The sequence below is a fragment of the Platalea leucorodia genome, assembly GCF_965183815.1.
Source record: "Platalea leucorodia genome assembly, chromosome: 9".
Classification (NCBI taxonomy): Eukaryota; Metazoa; Chordata; class Aves; order Pelecaniformes; family Threskiornithidae; genus Platalea; species Platalea leucorodia.
The window spans coordinates 2940202-2954768 of NC_138831.1; the positions used below are offsets into that span (position 1 = coordinate 2940202).

The 14567-nt window shown below is 43.5% G+C and overlaps 1 protein-coding gene across 1 annotated transcript in view; it reads right to left on the reverse strand.

The window, feature by feature from the left end:
• Nucleotides 1-6786: 6786 nt before the first annotated feature.
• KBTBD12 (kelch repeat and BTB domain containing 12) overlaps nucleotides 6787-14567 on the reverse strand; it is a gene marked incomplete at both ends in the record, with an annotated part of 29888 nt that continues 22107 nt past the window's right edge. Inside the window, one exon of the mRNA XM_082322451.1 lies at nucleotides 6787-6956. Coding sequence (XP_082178577.1) covers nucleotides 6787-6956 — 170 coding nt within the window. The remainder of the gene's footprint in view (nucleotides 6957-14567) is intronic.

A 14567-nucleotide genomic window follows, 5' to 3' on the forward strand; every position in this document is an offset into this window, starting at 1 on the left:
CTGAATTCAGGTCTCAGTTACCCAGTGAATCTACTGCACTTCTGTGCTTTTTGCTTCGTAGCAACTGTGGCTATCTAAGCGGCATAATTTATTAAATCAAATCTGCTTTGAGAAAAATACAGTCCACTCATTCTTCTAATTACTACTGTTCAAATTTAGCCTCAATTAGTGACCTCTCAATTTGCTGAGATTAGTTCTGCCTGTGTAGTAGTGTGACTAGCTATGAAGGCACATGCAATAAGCCTTACATTTCTTCTTCTACTTAATGTATTACACAATTAGATATCTCTTGTTGCTTTTCTTTGAAGGAGTAAACAAAATACCCTTGTTAGCGGCAAACATCCAGTCTCTCCTTTCCCGGGAAGGCTCAGTTTCTGACTGCTATGGACAACCGTGTTACCAAAAATCAGGGAGAGGACAGCAGGGCAATAATGTTGTTATTCTACCATTGTAGAACACTTTTTGATCTCTGGATCTCGACATAACATTACAGACATCTGTGAGCCACCCCCTCTAAAAACACAGAAAGGCAGACCTGCAAAATGAGTAGAGATGTGTTATTATAACTATTTTATATGGGTGAACCTAGGCACAGAGAGCAGATGCCCAAGACTAGTAAACAGAGTAACTGAACGGGAAACAAACCCCAGAGGTTCACATTTCCAATCTGTGCTCTAGTTACAAGACATCTCCCTCTGATCCTCCTCCTCATACTGGAAAGCCTGGAAAAGCCTATTGAATGGGTATCATAGCTTTTTATGTTAGGATTCAGCAGTTGTTTCAGCCACGTTTGAAAGGAATGAGTCAGGAATTTGTGTATGTGGGAAGTGGTTTCCTCTCACATTGCTGTATGTATGGATGAAATACATTTCCTCTACTATGAAGTCGCTGAATGAGAAAATAAAGTGGCGCAGCTGACTGGCACTTCAGTGGCTGTACTTCGACCCTGATAATGAAAAGCCAGCGGCCTCGGGAGGCCAGTTTGGATAATGCATTTCGTAGAAAAGCTGGTGAAGTCACTTGTATTCTTATAAAGAATGACTAGAAAAGGACAAAGTGGAGAAAAAATACCAATACTAAAACCTGATAAATTAGAGACCGAGTTCTATGGTGAAACCTGGCCTGACTGAAACCACAGGAGAAAATCTGGCTTTAAGACGTGAGCTATAATGCAATAATGAAGACGCCTCCCTCTGTGCTTCAGACAGTTTTTGTAGCAACTAGTGTTCAGGAATCAGAGATAATGATAACGGCTTGTGCCTGCAATCATTACAGCTGTGGCACGCACAGTATGCAAGGCATTTAATGTCAAACTTACCAGCATCACGCAGCGAGACAGCGGCAAGACGAAGTAGAATGCAGGTCACCTGCCTTCCCACCCGGCTCGTAGCCGGAGGACCGGTGACATTGCAGAGCAGGCAGGTTTTATTTGCAATGAGACTTAACCACAGAATTTGGGCTGGGGCTACAACCTGCTCAAAGATGAGCGTCCTCAAATCCAGGGAGCTGGTATGGTCTTCCTTCTGTCCTTCAAAGCTGATTTGGGGCTGGAGCGATAAGCCTCTGAAGTCTGGAGCCTGGTGGACACCCCGAGTGGCTGTTCCCATCTTGTAGGGAACTGGAGGGGAAAAGGAGGAGTTTAAGGGCTGGTCAGACAAGTGGGCTAAGGCAGAAATGGGGTTAGGGGAAGAGAAGAAGAAGAGTGGCACAAAGCCGTCAAGAGGACTCAGCTTCTGAGGGGAGCGCTACGGCCAGCAAAAAACTGGAGAAGGAAGAAGACATAGGTGAGGACTAAAAGATTTCCCCAGTTGTTCCTCAGCAAGGAATTTAAGGTTCTTTTTGACTTGAAGCCTGGAACAGTTCCATATATTTAAAAACCAGCAATTTTTTTGAAGCGCTTTGATGAGATATGCAGAAGAGAGAGTTGCCAGATATGTGTTAAAAAAAGGATCTTACTGCTGTCAGTAAAGAACTTCTAAAAATAATGTTATACATATGTATATAAAACATATAGGAGTATACATCCTGGAACACTTAAATGCATTTTCGTTTGAAGGTAGTTTCTTATGGCGAGGCAGGCCAGCCCGTCAGGAGCCACAGCTCTGCACCGTGCTGGCTCTCTCTGCTCCAGCAGCACAAAGACGGAGCCCCAGCGTGGCCTTCGCCGTGGCTGCAATCATTGCTTATTAGTGAATCATTCCATCAGACACCCAGGCAGGGCAGCAAACACAGAGGAGACATTCGCCAAGAAAAGAAGGGAAGTGTACTTCTGCATGCATTCCGTGTATATTTTAGCCATTTTCCAATATTTCCTTTGCTTTCAACCTCTACATGTCAAATAATAGTAAATTGCAAATGTACTAGTTCCAGCTGAGCACAACTGGGGGTGAAATAGCTTTTCTTTGAAGCTGAAGCTAGAGTCCACTTGAAAAGCTGTAGTGAGCGCCACAGAAATTTGCAAAAGAGTAACTGAAATTCTGACCTGGTGATTCAAAGCATTCAATGAATGCTGGTGATTCATGACACAAATTTTCAGAGGAGCTACATAATCCATTAGGAGAGCAGCCTATGAAAGAGACCATCACTGTAGCTGAGATAGCAATCACTAGGTAAACAGCTCATTAAAAGAATGTTATTGTCTTCCAGATCAGCAGAAAACCAATATAGACCTTAACGAATGTATTTTAACATTGAAAAATAATATATTATTCTAGCATTTGTTTTCATTGCTTTTCAGGTGATCAAGGATGTCATTACACATTTCAAGTAGAGTAGAGGAAAAATATAAGATGAAGATCCAGGGCCAAATTCTTTTACATCTGCACCCTCCCTAGGAAGAGATGGGGAGGATCGTTCCACCCCACCTTGGCTCCGCTGCATGCTGTGACATTCTGGGAGCAGCTCTCATCCCTGCTGCCAGTCTCTCGGTTTTGATGGTCCCTCAGCCTCTTACCTGGGACTGCTGGTAGAGGAGCTGACAGCTCTGTGTGCACCAAGGCAATTTTCCGTTGGCAAATCAAGGCTTCCTGAGTGGCACAATACAGCTGGAACACAACACAGAAGCTGCCCCAGAAATTTCAGTATTGCACACATGCAAAATGCGTGTGTGTGTGTGTGTGTGTGTGTGTGCCTGGCACGGGCAGGGACTGAGCCACAGGCCGTCACAGCAGTGGTCTGTGAGGGTGGGTAATCAGATGCCTGATGGTTTGCGTATGTGGACAGTTCCTGTGACCACATGTAAGAAAACAGAGATGGGAGATCTACAGGGATCCTTACAAAATCAGTTATACATGGACAATTTCAAAATAAAACGTTAGCTGGAGATAAAAATGGAGAGCTTCAATTAGCTTTTTATAGCATTTCATTTTTTGTTTTACTCCCTGTGTGCCATGTGACCAGTTACCTCTCCAACATTTTTCTTCATATTTGGCAACGAGCGATGTACTTCAGCGTTGCAAGTGAAGTGCATGCCTTTGCTTAATAGTCCCCCCATTCATTTAAATAGTCAGCAGCTTGCCAGCGCTGCTTTGTTTGCATTTTAGAGTCATGGATGATGTCAAGACGGCCTTGATTAAACGCTCAGCTAACTACTGCTCAGACGGAAAGGGGCTGAAGTAAACTATTATTTCAGAGACACTTGCAAGCTTGGAGAATACATATTCTCTAATATTAGTTTTTTGCATCAGGATTTGTAATAGAAGAAATTAAGACTCTTAAGGACTTTCCCAGCAATGTGCGACTACCCATGGATGTATCAGACACGCAGTATTCATATACTCTCAGAAGGATTTTGGCTGAGATCTATGCCTCTCAATAAGCGTGCTTTCTGCTTCTTCCTTCCTTCCTCAGTCAAGCTTTCGTTTCCAAGTATTGGTGTAGAAATTGTAGTCGCCCCAAGGGCAAACCATGAACTACATGGGGCCCACACAAAATTAAGAAGTTAGTGCCCCCATTCTAGATATTTAATCCAGAAGAATACGATTCCCTGCTTGATATGTAGGGCTAGGCATTGGGACGTGGGCAGAAACTGAGAGGCACGGACGCACAATAACGGCCCGCTACAGCTCAAGCTAGCTGATTGCCAGGCCAGCATGTAAAACATATGCAATTACTCTCCTCGGTTATCAAGACAGACCTTCTCAGAGTACACACTTTCCTTCCATCCAGCTCATTAAATATCAGTCTAAAAAGGAAAACATATGAAGTGGGAAAGAAACAGCCAGCTCACTACTGGAATAAAAGTTTAATAGAGGAGTCTCAGCTGTGTTCCACATATATGTTCAAATATGGCTAATGAAAGCCTGCAGAAGTCTCCCTTCTCCCCTCGAAATATTCCAAGCAGACTGTCTTTCAGAGAGTCAAGTCCAGTAGATTAACTCAGGCTTTAAACCGCAGGAGGATTTGAATTGTCAGGAATAGAGCACAGACCAAAAAAACCCTTTAAAACATTATTCCTTAAAACAAAAAAGGTGAAAGAAGCAAAATCAGTAGATACAGTTGCAAAATTCGGAGTTTCACAAGGAAACGCTTAACCGATGCTCAAGAGCATTGCTTCCAGCTGCCTTGAGAGCTCTGTAGAGAAATTAGAACAAGATTACCCTTACTTTGCAGTAACAACAAAGGTTAAAAAAAGAGTTTCCAATATGGGATGGTTAATTGGAAGAACTTTCTACTGATTTTGTTTAAAAACATATTAAAGCAGAGCTTGCCTCCTTGATCTCATACCTACGACTGCGCTTAGCGACCGGAGTGGTTAAGACTCTAGGAACCGGTCGCTGCTTTGTACCACTGAAGTTCATGCTTGCCACAACTCTCTTCAGGACAGATGATGACCTACATATGAACAATGGAAAGAAAAAAAGAATGACTGGATGATACAGAAATGATACAAACACAAGAGTATGTGTTTAGGCTGGCACTCATTCTGCGTGGGAAACATAAAGGGAGGCAAGAGGTTAGCTGTAAGGCTCACAGATTTACTCCTTTTCTATGTTTTCCTTAGTTCCCCCTCCCCTTATTGTCTGAGCAGACCTCAGTGTCCTACTATAGTTATCAGGTAAATTTTAGTGACCTTCCTGCTAATTGTTAATATATGACAGCTTAATATTCCCACTGGATATTTTAGAGAATAGTTCATGGATCAGAAAAGTCAGAATTGAGAAAGGGCTTTTGGATCATCCTCTCCATCTCTCTCTGCCATAAGCATTGCAGGCAAAAAAAAAAAAAAAAAACCACCGAAAAAACCCAAAACAAAACCAAACTAAACAGCTGGCATTTTGCAGCCTGAAACGCGATTGAAAAAGAAAATGGAGATGCTCTGAAGTGCAAATCCTGCAAGTAACTACAGATGAACTACCTGATGGATTCCCTCATTTCTTTGCCAATTATTTCCTTCTAGTTTTGTTGCTGCTTTTGTAGCCGTCAAAAGCAAATTCTTGCTGACAATGATCATTCTTGCACTATATCATAGTTTACTCTTAGTGTTTGCCTTGACGTTCACTCTGCGTTGCAGCGTACTATCATTTGCAATTTTGGCCCAAGAGCACAACTGAGATTTCCAGTTCTCCTGTCCGTACTGCCCAGGCAGTGACAGACAGATAGACTATAAGGTAGGCACCGGAGAACTGATGAATAGTTATTGGTAATTCAAATGGCATAGCAGTACCGGTAACAATTTTCTGTCTAACCTACTGTCTTCAAGGCCTATAAAGGCTAACACTGCCTTCAGAAACACTGTTTGAATTATTCCTCTTCCCTGTGATTATAGCCAATTCTGCTGGTAAAGAATTTACCTTATGCTACTTCATTAAAGCTACTTCTGTCAAAACGGCTACTGTTATACAAACATTTATTGTTTAGCACATCTATCCTTTCCCTGTAGCCGCAGAGCTGATATGCAGATAATACTGGTCTCATTTATGACTTTTTAGTTTACATCCCCTTCTCCATCTCTCAAAGGAAGAGGGTTTTCTAACTGAGCTTTAAGGCTCTGGTCACACCAGACCTTCTAACAGGTAGGATCTACGTGAAAGTTTAGGATTCTTCTGGTCTTTGGTACAGACTGCCTACGAAGCCTGCTGGAAGGCTCGCTTGTCACTTGTGGCCAAAGGACTGGTTTTCTACTAGCACAGGCCCAGCTCTGTTGGCAAAGACAGGATCTCCTGACTGTCCTGCCTGTGGGTTAGCTAATGTGTGCAGTAGCTGGTGTACTTGGCTAATGAACCTTGGCTAATGGTTTTTTGTTTAAAACAAACAAAGGCTCTTCTCTGTTTTCCCTCTGCTCCTGCATCAGTCAAGTACAGTCTGGCCCTTGGTACAGCTGGACTGGTTTTCATCAGCTGACTTAATACATTTCTTAGCCTCCTTGGTAGCTTAGTAGAACCAGGGGGGATGAACAGCAAAGGAGGGATTTCCCTGGCTAGAGCTTTCCTTCATATGTCACGCTCTGCTGTGAGATGAGCCCTGGGCTGCCACTGCGCCTGTGAGGCAAAGGGTCCCAGAAGCCCAGGCTGCACCCAACGCTGGAGATGCACAGCCAGATGGAAGACGAAGAGCCACACACAAAGGCTGAGCAACCCTGGCTTTCCATCACAGAAGTCCAGAGTACCAATACTAGCAAATTAAGCATCATCTGAGAAGCACAGCTCAAAGGCAGTTATGTCCTTAAGCATGTGTTGCCGGCGCCTCTCCGTGGGACTCAGCTGTCATCCAGAGCCAATGCAGCATTTGTCTCTCCAAATTCTTCGGTTTCTGCAGAATCTGGAAGCACTGAGAGTCACTGAACTTCTATTGGTCCACTAAATCTGGGGGAGGAGGGATAAGATCCCGCGGGTTCAGCCTAGCAACAAGGCAAACGTCATAGCTGTCGTGCATGAGGACGTCGATGGCCACCACGTTCCACTGGTTCTCCCACGTATCCAGCTCGAGGATCTCTTTGCTGATAACTTCATGACGAGCTGAAAAACAGAAGCAACAACAGCAGGCATCAGGAGTCAAGTCAAACAGGATCAGAGAGTTTTGTGCAGTTATTATTATGACCCTCTGCAAGGCGGCAGTGAAAAGGTAATTTTTGTGCTACTAACAGCTATGCTGTTCGAGGAGTGTGCGAGTTGTCAACGTACAGCAAATGAAATAGTGCAGATGGAGATCTGCCCAGTGTATTCAGTCCTCAATCTCTGGGCTCCAGGTGCAGCTGCAGGGACAAAAGCATGAAGTGCTCCATCTTGGTACGAGTGTGCAGGTGGCATTTCATTGTGCAATCAATTGTCAGATGCTCATCTCTTAGAGACAGAGTATTGCCTATTGTTAGTGAGCATGCCTACATGCAGTATGTTGTCTTTCCTTTGCCCTGACTACAATGCAGGTCTCAGGCTCCTGGAAGCACTCCAGTGCTATGGCTTCTCTTGGGTGCGAAGTCTGGACATCCTGTGATTTGGGGAGAAATAAAGACAGAAAGAAACCTCCAGGGCTTTAAATGTACTTTAGCTGTTCTGAAGTGCTGAGGAATTTGTCATGAACGGTCAGGTTAGAAGAATGCCATTAAATCACAGCCAATCTCAAGACAAGAAGCTTTTTACTGAGACTAACAAAAATAATGAAAGAATCACCATGCAGCAGAGAACCATAATTGCCAACAAGCAGTTCTACATTAAACCCCTTACAAGAACGCAAACCCTTTCTTTGCTAACAAAAGTCCTGAACTCTCCAGCAATTGTTACTCAAAACCAAGTTCTCTCTAAAAATAAGAAGTGTCTTTCATTTCTGCTCACTTTTTCTTTTCATCTTAAAGTTGCTTTCTGACAGCAAGTAACTTTAGGCTAAACTTTTCTTACTTGGAGCTGAGGACGTGCATGTACTTTGCTGCCAGCTTCCTTCTGATGAATTTCTGGATAGATGTATTAGGAGCCAGGTCTTGGATATTTCCAAGCATGGACACTTCACAGGTACCAGGATAAGAACCGTCATAGCAAGAAACATGGAATACTCAACGCCGTTTTATCAAGTCTTAAAAGACTGGTGACAGGCTAAACTTTACAGGGTCCAGCCTGAGGTTCTGATCAGCTATCCCTTCTAGAAAGCTTTTTTTTAAAAAAAAAAACAAAAAAACAAAAAGAAAAACAAAAAGCCAACACAAACAACCCTACCGTCATATCTATTGACTGCATCTCATTGTTTGGACACTGCCCTTCTGTGGAGCCGACAGCAAAGGACTGAAGAAGGGGAAAAGAGTGAAATACAGAAGAGCATCCAGAGGCATATATTGTTTCTCACGTTGGAAACACAGACCACGTATTCCTCCAGAGGACAGCAGCCCTGGGGTTTAGTACCCCCAAGATGGTGCTGTCGTGGTTTAGGTTCCATGCAGAATTGGTGGTGATGTTATGATGCCGTAGTGCCATGGGGTTTAAAATACCCCTGTTTTAAATAGCTCCTCTGCAAGTAGCTTCAGGAGGTGGGGAGGCCAGGTGGAAACAGGGCTTCTTCCCCTCCCAGGATCGGTTTCCTTGTGGAGCAGATTCGGGACAGCGCTGTTTACTGCAGGTCCCGCACACGCACGGCAGTTGTGGATCTGTCAGCTTTATGGAAATTTCTGCACATTTTTGTCATGTTTAGCTAAGGAAACCACTCACCAACCATTCAGCATCGCCGCCGCCTCTCTCACCTGATCAAGGAGCGCAGCGCGGTGTTTCCACCCCCCAGCCCCGAGCCCGTACTGCCGTTCCCCTCAGTTGTGTCACAATTAATCGTGGCATGATTTTTGTTGGTCTAAACCGAGACCTCTGGGACTTTCATAGATCTCTAGGAGCTTACTTGAGTAAAATTTGGGTAAGATTTCAGGATTTAGCCTCCTCTGGATAGTCCTTGTTCCATTCCTTTCTGCTGTTCACAGAAAGCGAAACAATAGTCATGATGGTTTGCTTATTGAACCTGGGTATTAAAGGAGAATAATCATAATACATAGGAAAGTTTCAGCCATCCAAGAGAGAAGACAGCAAACTGCTAAAAAACCCGTTACATGTGAGGAGAGAAGGCATGACTGACAAACTGCAAACAAATAACACGTGCCAGTACCAGCAAAGAGCTCATTTCTACGTGACCCTGCAAGAGCGAACAGGTTTTTCCTTAGAGGCAAATACAGAGACACAAACAGACCCAAGCTGTGCCACGGGAGGCTCCAGTCCCTGTATTTATTATTAGATCATCTCCTTTATGCAATAAATTTTTATGCCTGGATTTTTTTGGCATGGAGGATGACAAAAATGACACAATCAGAGGGAAAAAAATCCAACACTGGAACCGAGACATTCTGTGGGTAATTGCAATACTTCAGAAAAAAAAAATAAAATCATTAAAACATCAAAGGCAGATTCAGCAACCCTTCCTTCCAAGCCTCGCTGTGTTTTTTCCTGACCCGGGTGACTCACAACCTTTAGCGTCCCTTGTTTCCCTTTGCTGTGGGATGCTGTCACTGGGTTTGTTCCACTCGACAGATTCTGCTTTCCAGCACACGGAGTGTCAGTTAACTCTTAACCCTCGGGAGATAAAAACAGTATGTTGTTGGAATAAGTGAAGCAATCGTTTCTCTAGTCTTGTCTTATTTAATATGAAAGGAAGCAGCAGCCTTTGGATGAGAAAGTTCATGTGAGGAAAAGCACCGCTCAAAATACAGTCACACTTCAGAAAAAAGAATTACATCCCCCCCTTTCTTTTTAAAAGAGAAATGAGTTAACACACCTCAATTCTTAAGTCTTTTTTCTTTTTTTTTTTTTTTTGGTTAAGACAACAGAAAAGAGAATAGCACCTTTGATTCCAGGCTGTAATGCGGGATTTGGGCTTTAATCCCAATAACCAGCTTTAAGCCTGAAGGTGCAAATAATTCTAGATTCTGCCTCATTGGTTCGCCTTATTTAATTGCAATTTTGTTTTTTAGAGGCAATATCTTAGCAGCCAATTTTGCTTACAGGAGAATAATGTGACATCTACAAAAAGCAATTGGCTGTATTACACAGATTACCTGCTTAAAAAGCCCCCCCAGAACTCCCTGTCATACATTGCATTATTCTGCATCCCTTACCAGACAACCACCTCGCCCAATGAAAGGATTTCACTCCTCTCCAAATGCTTTCATTTTTTCTGCAAAATGAGGCAGTATTTTTCTGCGCGTTCTTGTTTAACCGTGAGAAGTTTTAAGAAACTTTCTTTACACTATGTTTTTCTGCATAGGAGTTAAACCACTTTCTATTAGAATTATTCGGGGAGTACAAACCTAACCCTAATGCAGATCCTTTCCAAGCAGTAAAACAGTGTTTATAGCAGTATGGTTTATTCTTATTCAGGAAAGGAAAAGGCTAAACCAGCATAGGGAACATTAATTTCAGCATAAATTTATCCCCATGAGAAACTGTGGTATGTTAAAAGAAAGTCAGAGCTCTTCTGGTATAGTTATGCCTTTTTTACATACAAGTGCAGACTGAACGCTAACACTGAGCCTGCAAACCCGTCTTTTCCCAGTGAAAGAACTTGAGTTATACTTGAAAATGTTTAATTTATAAATGCTAAAATCAGATTTCATATATGCAAATATAGTAGACTGAAAGCAAAATGAGCTTAATCTTTAAATTCTCTTATGTTCTGGTCTGTAAACAAAACACTTTCCCACAATTTTTCATAGGAAATTTTCCTCTAAATGTGCAGAAAAAAACAACAAAAATATTAGTTTTCAGTAAGTGATTGCCTGCACTCCATATAGACAGTCATGTTTTCTCTTTAAAAGGTTTATTTTCAAATATGAGTCACTCCCCAAATATGGCCAGACTTCATTTGATGCTGTAAGTTTTCTCATGTCATTTGAATCAGGACTGACCATAAATCAGGATGAACCATTCTTGAAAAGACCCCAGTATGACTGCAGGCAACATAAATATTTGATCTGCTTTTTCTTCTTTTTTTTTTTTTTTCCTTAAACTGCATTCCATCTGTGATTTGGAGGTTGGGGGGAGGAACAACTTTCCGTGTGAATATAGTATTTATTACCACTTTTGGTCTTTTTTGACCTTACTTTCACTTCCCTCTTTGGAACTGAACATTCAGATACAATTATTAGCTTTTGGGTTGGGAGGGTTAAAGGGAGAAAGATGTAGAAGAATTAAGCAACATGCTTAACAGGTAGAAAATCTATAGGTCAGCCAGGGCTATTAACCACGCAGCTATTATGTTTGTAAGCCAATACAAATAAATTTACTCTACTATAGCCTGTTTAGTGCCCAGAGCATTGAACTAAAAAAAAATTCTTGTTGAATTTTAGTTCATTGGAGTTACATCTATGGCACGTTTGCTGAAATGCAGTTGATATTTCATTATTTCTTATTGAAGCCCATGGACATCGGCTGGGATATTTGCCTCCATCTTACGAATGAGGAAACAGAGTTATGGAGATAGCGAGAGCACGTGCCAAGCCGCGAGTCGTGATGCCTCCGCGTTAGTGCAGGGCAGGGGTATCCCAAGGTGTTTCGGACAAGCTCACCTGCCCACCAGCTGCGGCGTAGCTCCGCTGACGTACTGGTATGTGGCCAGCAAGTTTATCCAGGGCAGGGCCAGGTGCCTCAGCACAGAACCGCGTTGCGTAGCCGGGGCTAGTCGCAGGGTCCCATTGGCCTTGCCCACGAGCTCTGTGCCCTGGGACATCCTCACACAGGCTGCTTGCCTGAGCTCCGGCTGATGTCGCCTCTCGGGTTGTCACAGCACCTTTTCCTTTCCCGTTTCCTAATGTGCTCTATCTTCTTTTGCCATAAACCAGTTCATAGAAAAAGACACCAAACCCGTACTGGTTAAACTGTTAACTGTCTGCTCTGCTCTTTCCGTGGAAAAAAGCGCTTGAACATCACAAGGTGCTTTCCAGCTCCCCAACAGTCCCCAAAATGTTGACTCAGGTGTTTTCTTTCACTGGCTTCCCCAGTTCTTGTCACCTAACAGCCACCCCAGAGCTGCCTTGAAGCAGTTCAGCCTCCACTGCTGCTTTGTACCTGGTTTCACATCCCATTATCTGTACCAGGGACCAGAGAATGATTTTAAACATATGGGACTAGCCTCTGCTCCTTATCTTCCTCGCCACTAATAGCTGCTTTCATAATTACGTGATGTGGAGTTAGGTGACTTGGGAATTCACGTTTGTGTTGCAATGGGATAAAAGTGCATTTAGATCATTACCACCAGATGTCCTGGCTCCTCATTTGCAGGAGGAAAAAGAGTAAGTTCATCAAGTCTGCGGCCTTCAATCCCATTGGCGTACGTGAGCTGCCCCCTAACTCCACCGGCCTGGCTAGCGTAACACAGCGAACACCCCTTGTGGGGTCAAGCACATCCATCATCTGTGCCTGTGGGCAGAAGCAGGCAGAGAATACACAGGAGAGGGAACTTGGCCTGACTGTTTAACATGCTGGCCAGCCTCCGTGATGTTAAGTATCAAGGCAGCGTATCCCACCAGACGCGGCGAAAGCTGGGAGGCAGGTTGGGGCTTGAATTTACAGCCGTGGCAGCTTACTGTTTTCAGAGCACCTGCGTGGAGTAAGGTAAGATACTCACTCTTGTAGACAGGACCTCTATCCTCTCGCTCTGCTGTGTAATTCTTCAGGACCATAGTTTCATGATCCACCCATTCACTCACAAATCAATATATATTAAAAAAAAATATATAAAAAGAATGGGATGGTCTACAGGAAGGAACTTCTAATTCAGTTACTTGAACTGTTTTTCTTGGGATTGATCCAGCTACTTCAGCTTTTAAAATCTTTCCAGATTTTGCCTGTCGTTCGTAGGCAAGGCCTCTTTCAGACATAATCTTACAAGCGCTGGTCCTGCTTGCGCTGCGGGCGATAGCCGGTTCCCGGGTTACAGTGGCAGCAGGATCAGTGCTCTTGAAGTCAATGCACCGTTCATATGAGTAAAAACTGCAAGATCAGAATAAGAATTACTGGTCTCAGACCTTCCTAAGATACTGTTTCTAAATGCCTTACAACGGGTTAATACATTATTAATAGAGGATATAAAGCATGTTTAGACTGTATGCATGACAGGCGGTTATGAACACAATAGAAGATGTCATACATGGCTACAAGCCATGTTTCTAAACAACCTATTGACCTCTTCAGCAATTAATTAAAATGCATTAAAATATCTATTAATCATTCATTAACCCTTTATGAGCTATAAACGAGCCTCAGTAAGAAGCATGACTGAATTACTAATACGGTGCTGGCAGCTATTGGGTCAAATTTAGATCTGGAACGAGCAGGTGCTGCTCCCCAGCAATTCCCCTGACCTGGACTGGCCTTATTTACGGTAGCGAGTTGCTAGCTACTGAGCGGGGGGTAAATGGGCAGCCCTCCCTGGGAAGGCAGCAAGCTGAGGAGGTCTCTCCCGCCCGCCGGTTCCCGCCAGCAGCCCGCCAGCTCACGCCGGTGCCGGGGAGAATTGGGCAAAAGGTCGAGCAGCGTTTTTCGGGGCGGACTCGGCGCGCAGGCTGGAGAGACGTGGCAGCGCCTGCGGAGCAGCGGGCGGCCGTGAGCAGATTTCTATGCTGAGCGAAGCACAGGGACCCTGAATCCCTTGCATTGGTGGGAATATTTATTCCAATGGTAACAACTGTGGGCAGGAGAACTTTAATTATTCATCGCTGCCCAGTAAATTCTAACAGAGGGAAACAAACAGTGCTGCAGATAGGTAGCCCGGGGTTTTCCCCTCTGCTTTATTTAGCTGGGAACATGGGAAGGTGCTGGAGAAACAGGTTTTGTTCCCATCCCTCAACCCCCAAACTTCACAAGTGCAGTATTTACTGTGCCAGACTTCTTAATATGTCTAAATTTAATTTGATTCCAGTAATGTTCCATAACCGCTATAATAAAAAACAAGCACTAGAATGATTCTCCATCTAAATCACATAATGGAGGAGACTAGGGGGAGCAGCCTTTATGGGAGATTAGTCAAAATAAATAACTATTAAGCTAGTCCACTGTCAGGAGAGGATGGCGTGGAGATACAAACTCATTAGCTCAGCTGGAATACAGTAATTACTACACGGTTCTGCACTGCCGCAAGCAGCGCCGCTTCTATTCCAATGTATGGATTGCAGTTTATGTAAATGAGGAAGAAGAGGCCAGAAAATGAATCTGGGGTAAGTACCTATCTTTTTTTTTTTTTAGAATTGGAATTACACAGCTAGTAGGACTCGGTGTCACTATCACCTATCTTGGCTAACAGTTGCAAACACGAAATTGAGATTCTTGCAGTCCAGGTTCATAGATATTTCTTCCCTTCCCCCTTCTCCTGACTGTAACACCACTTAAGTGAAAAATTAATTTCTACTTGGTATCAGTGAGTAAATAACAGAACTGGGTTGAGCAGCTCTGGTCCCACACATGATGCTAAACACATTACAGAATTTTTCAACATATACAGTAGGAAAGCAGTACATAGATCTTCTCCGCTATAAACTACACCGGAGATGGCAAAACTGCCAGTTCAGAGAAATACAGTTCCACATCAAGTGTGCTGTTGGCTGATGAAATCAT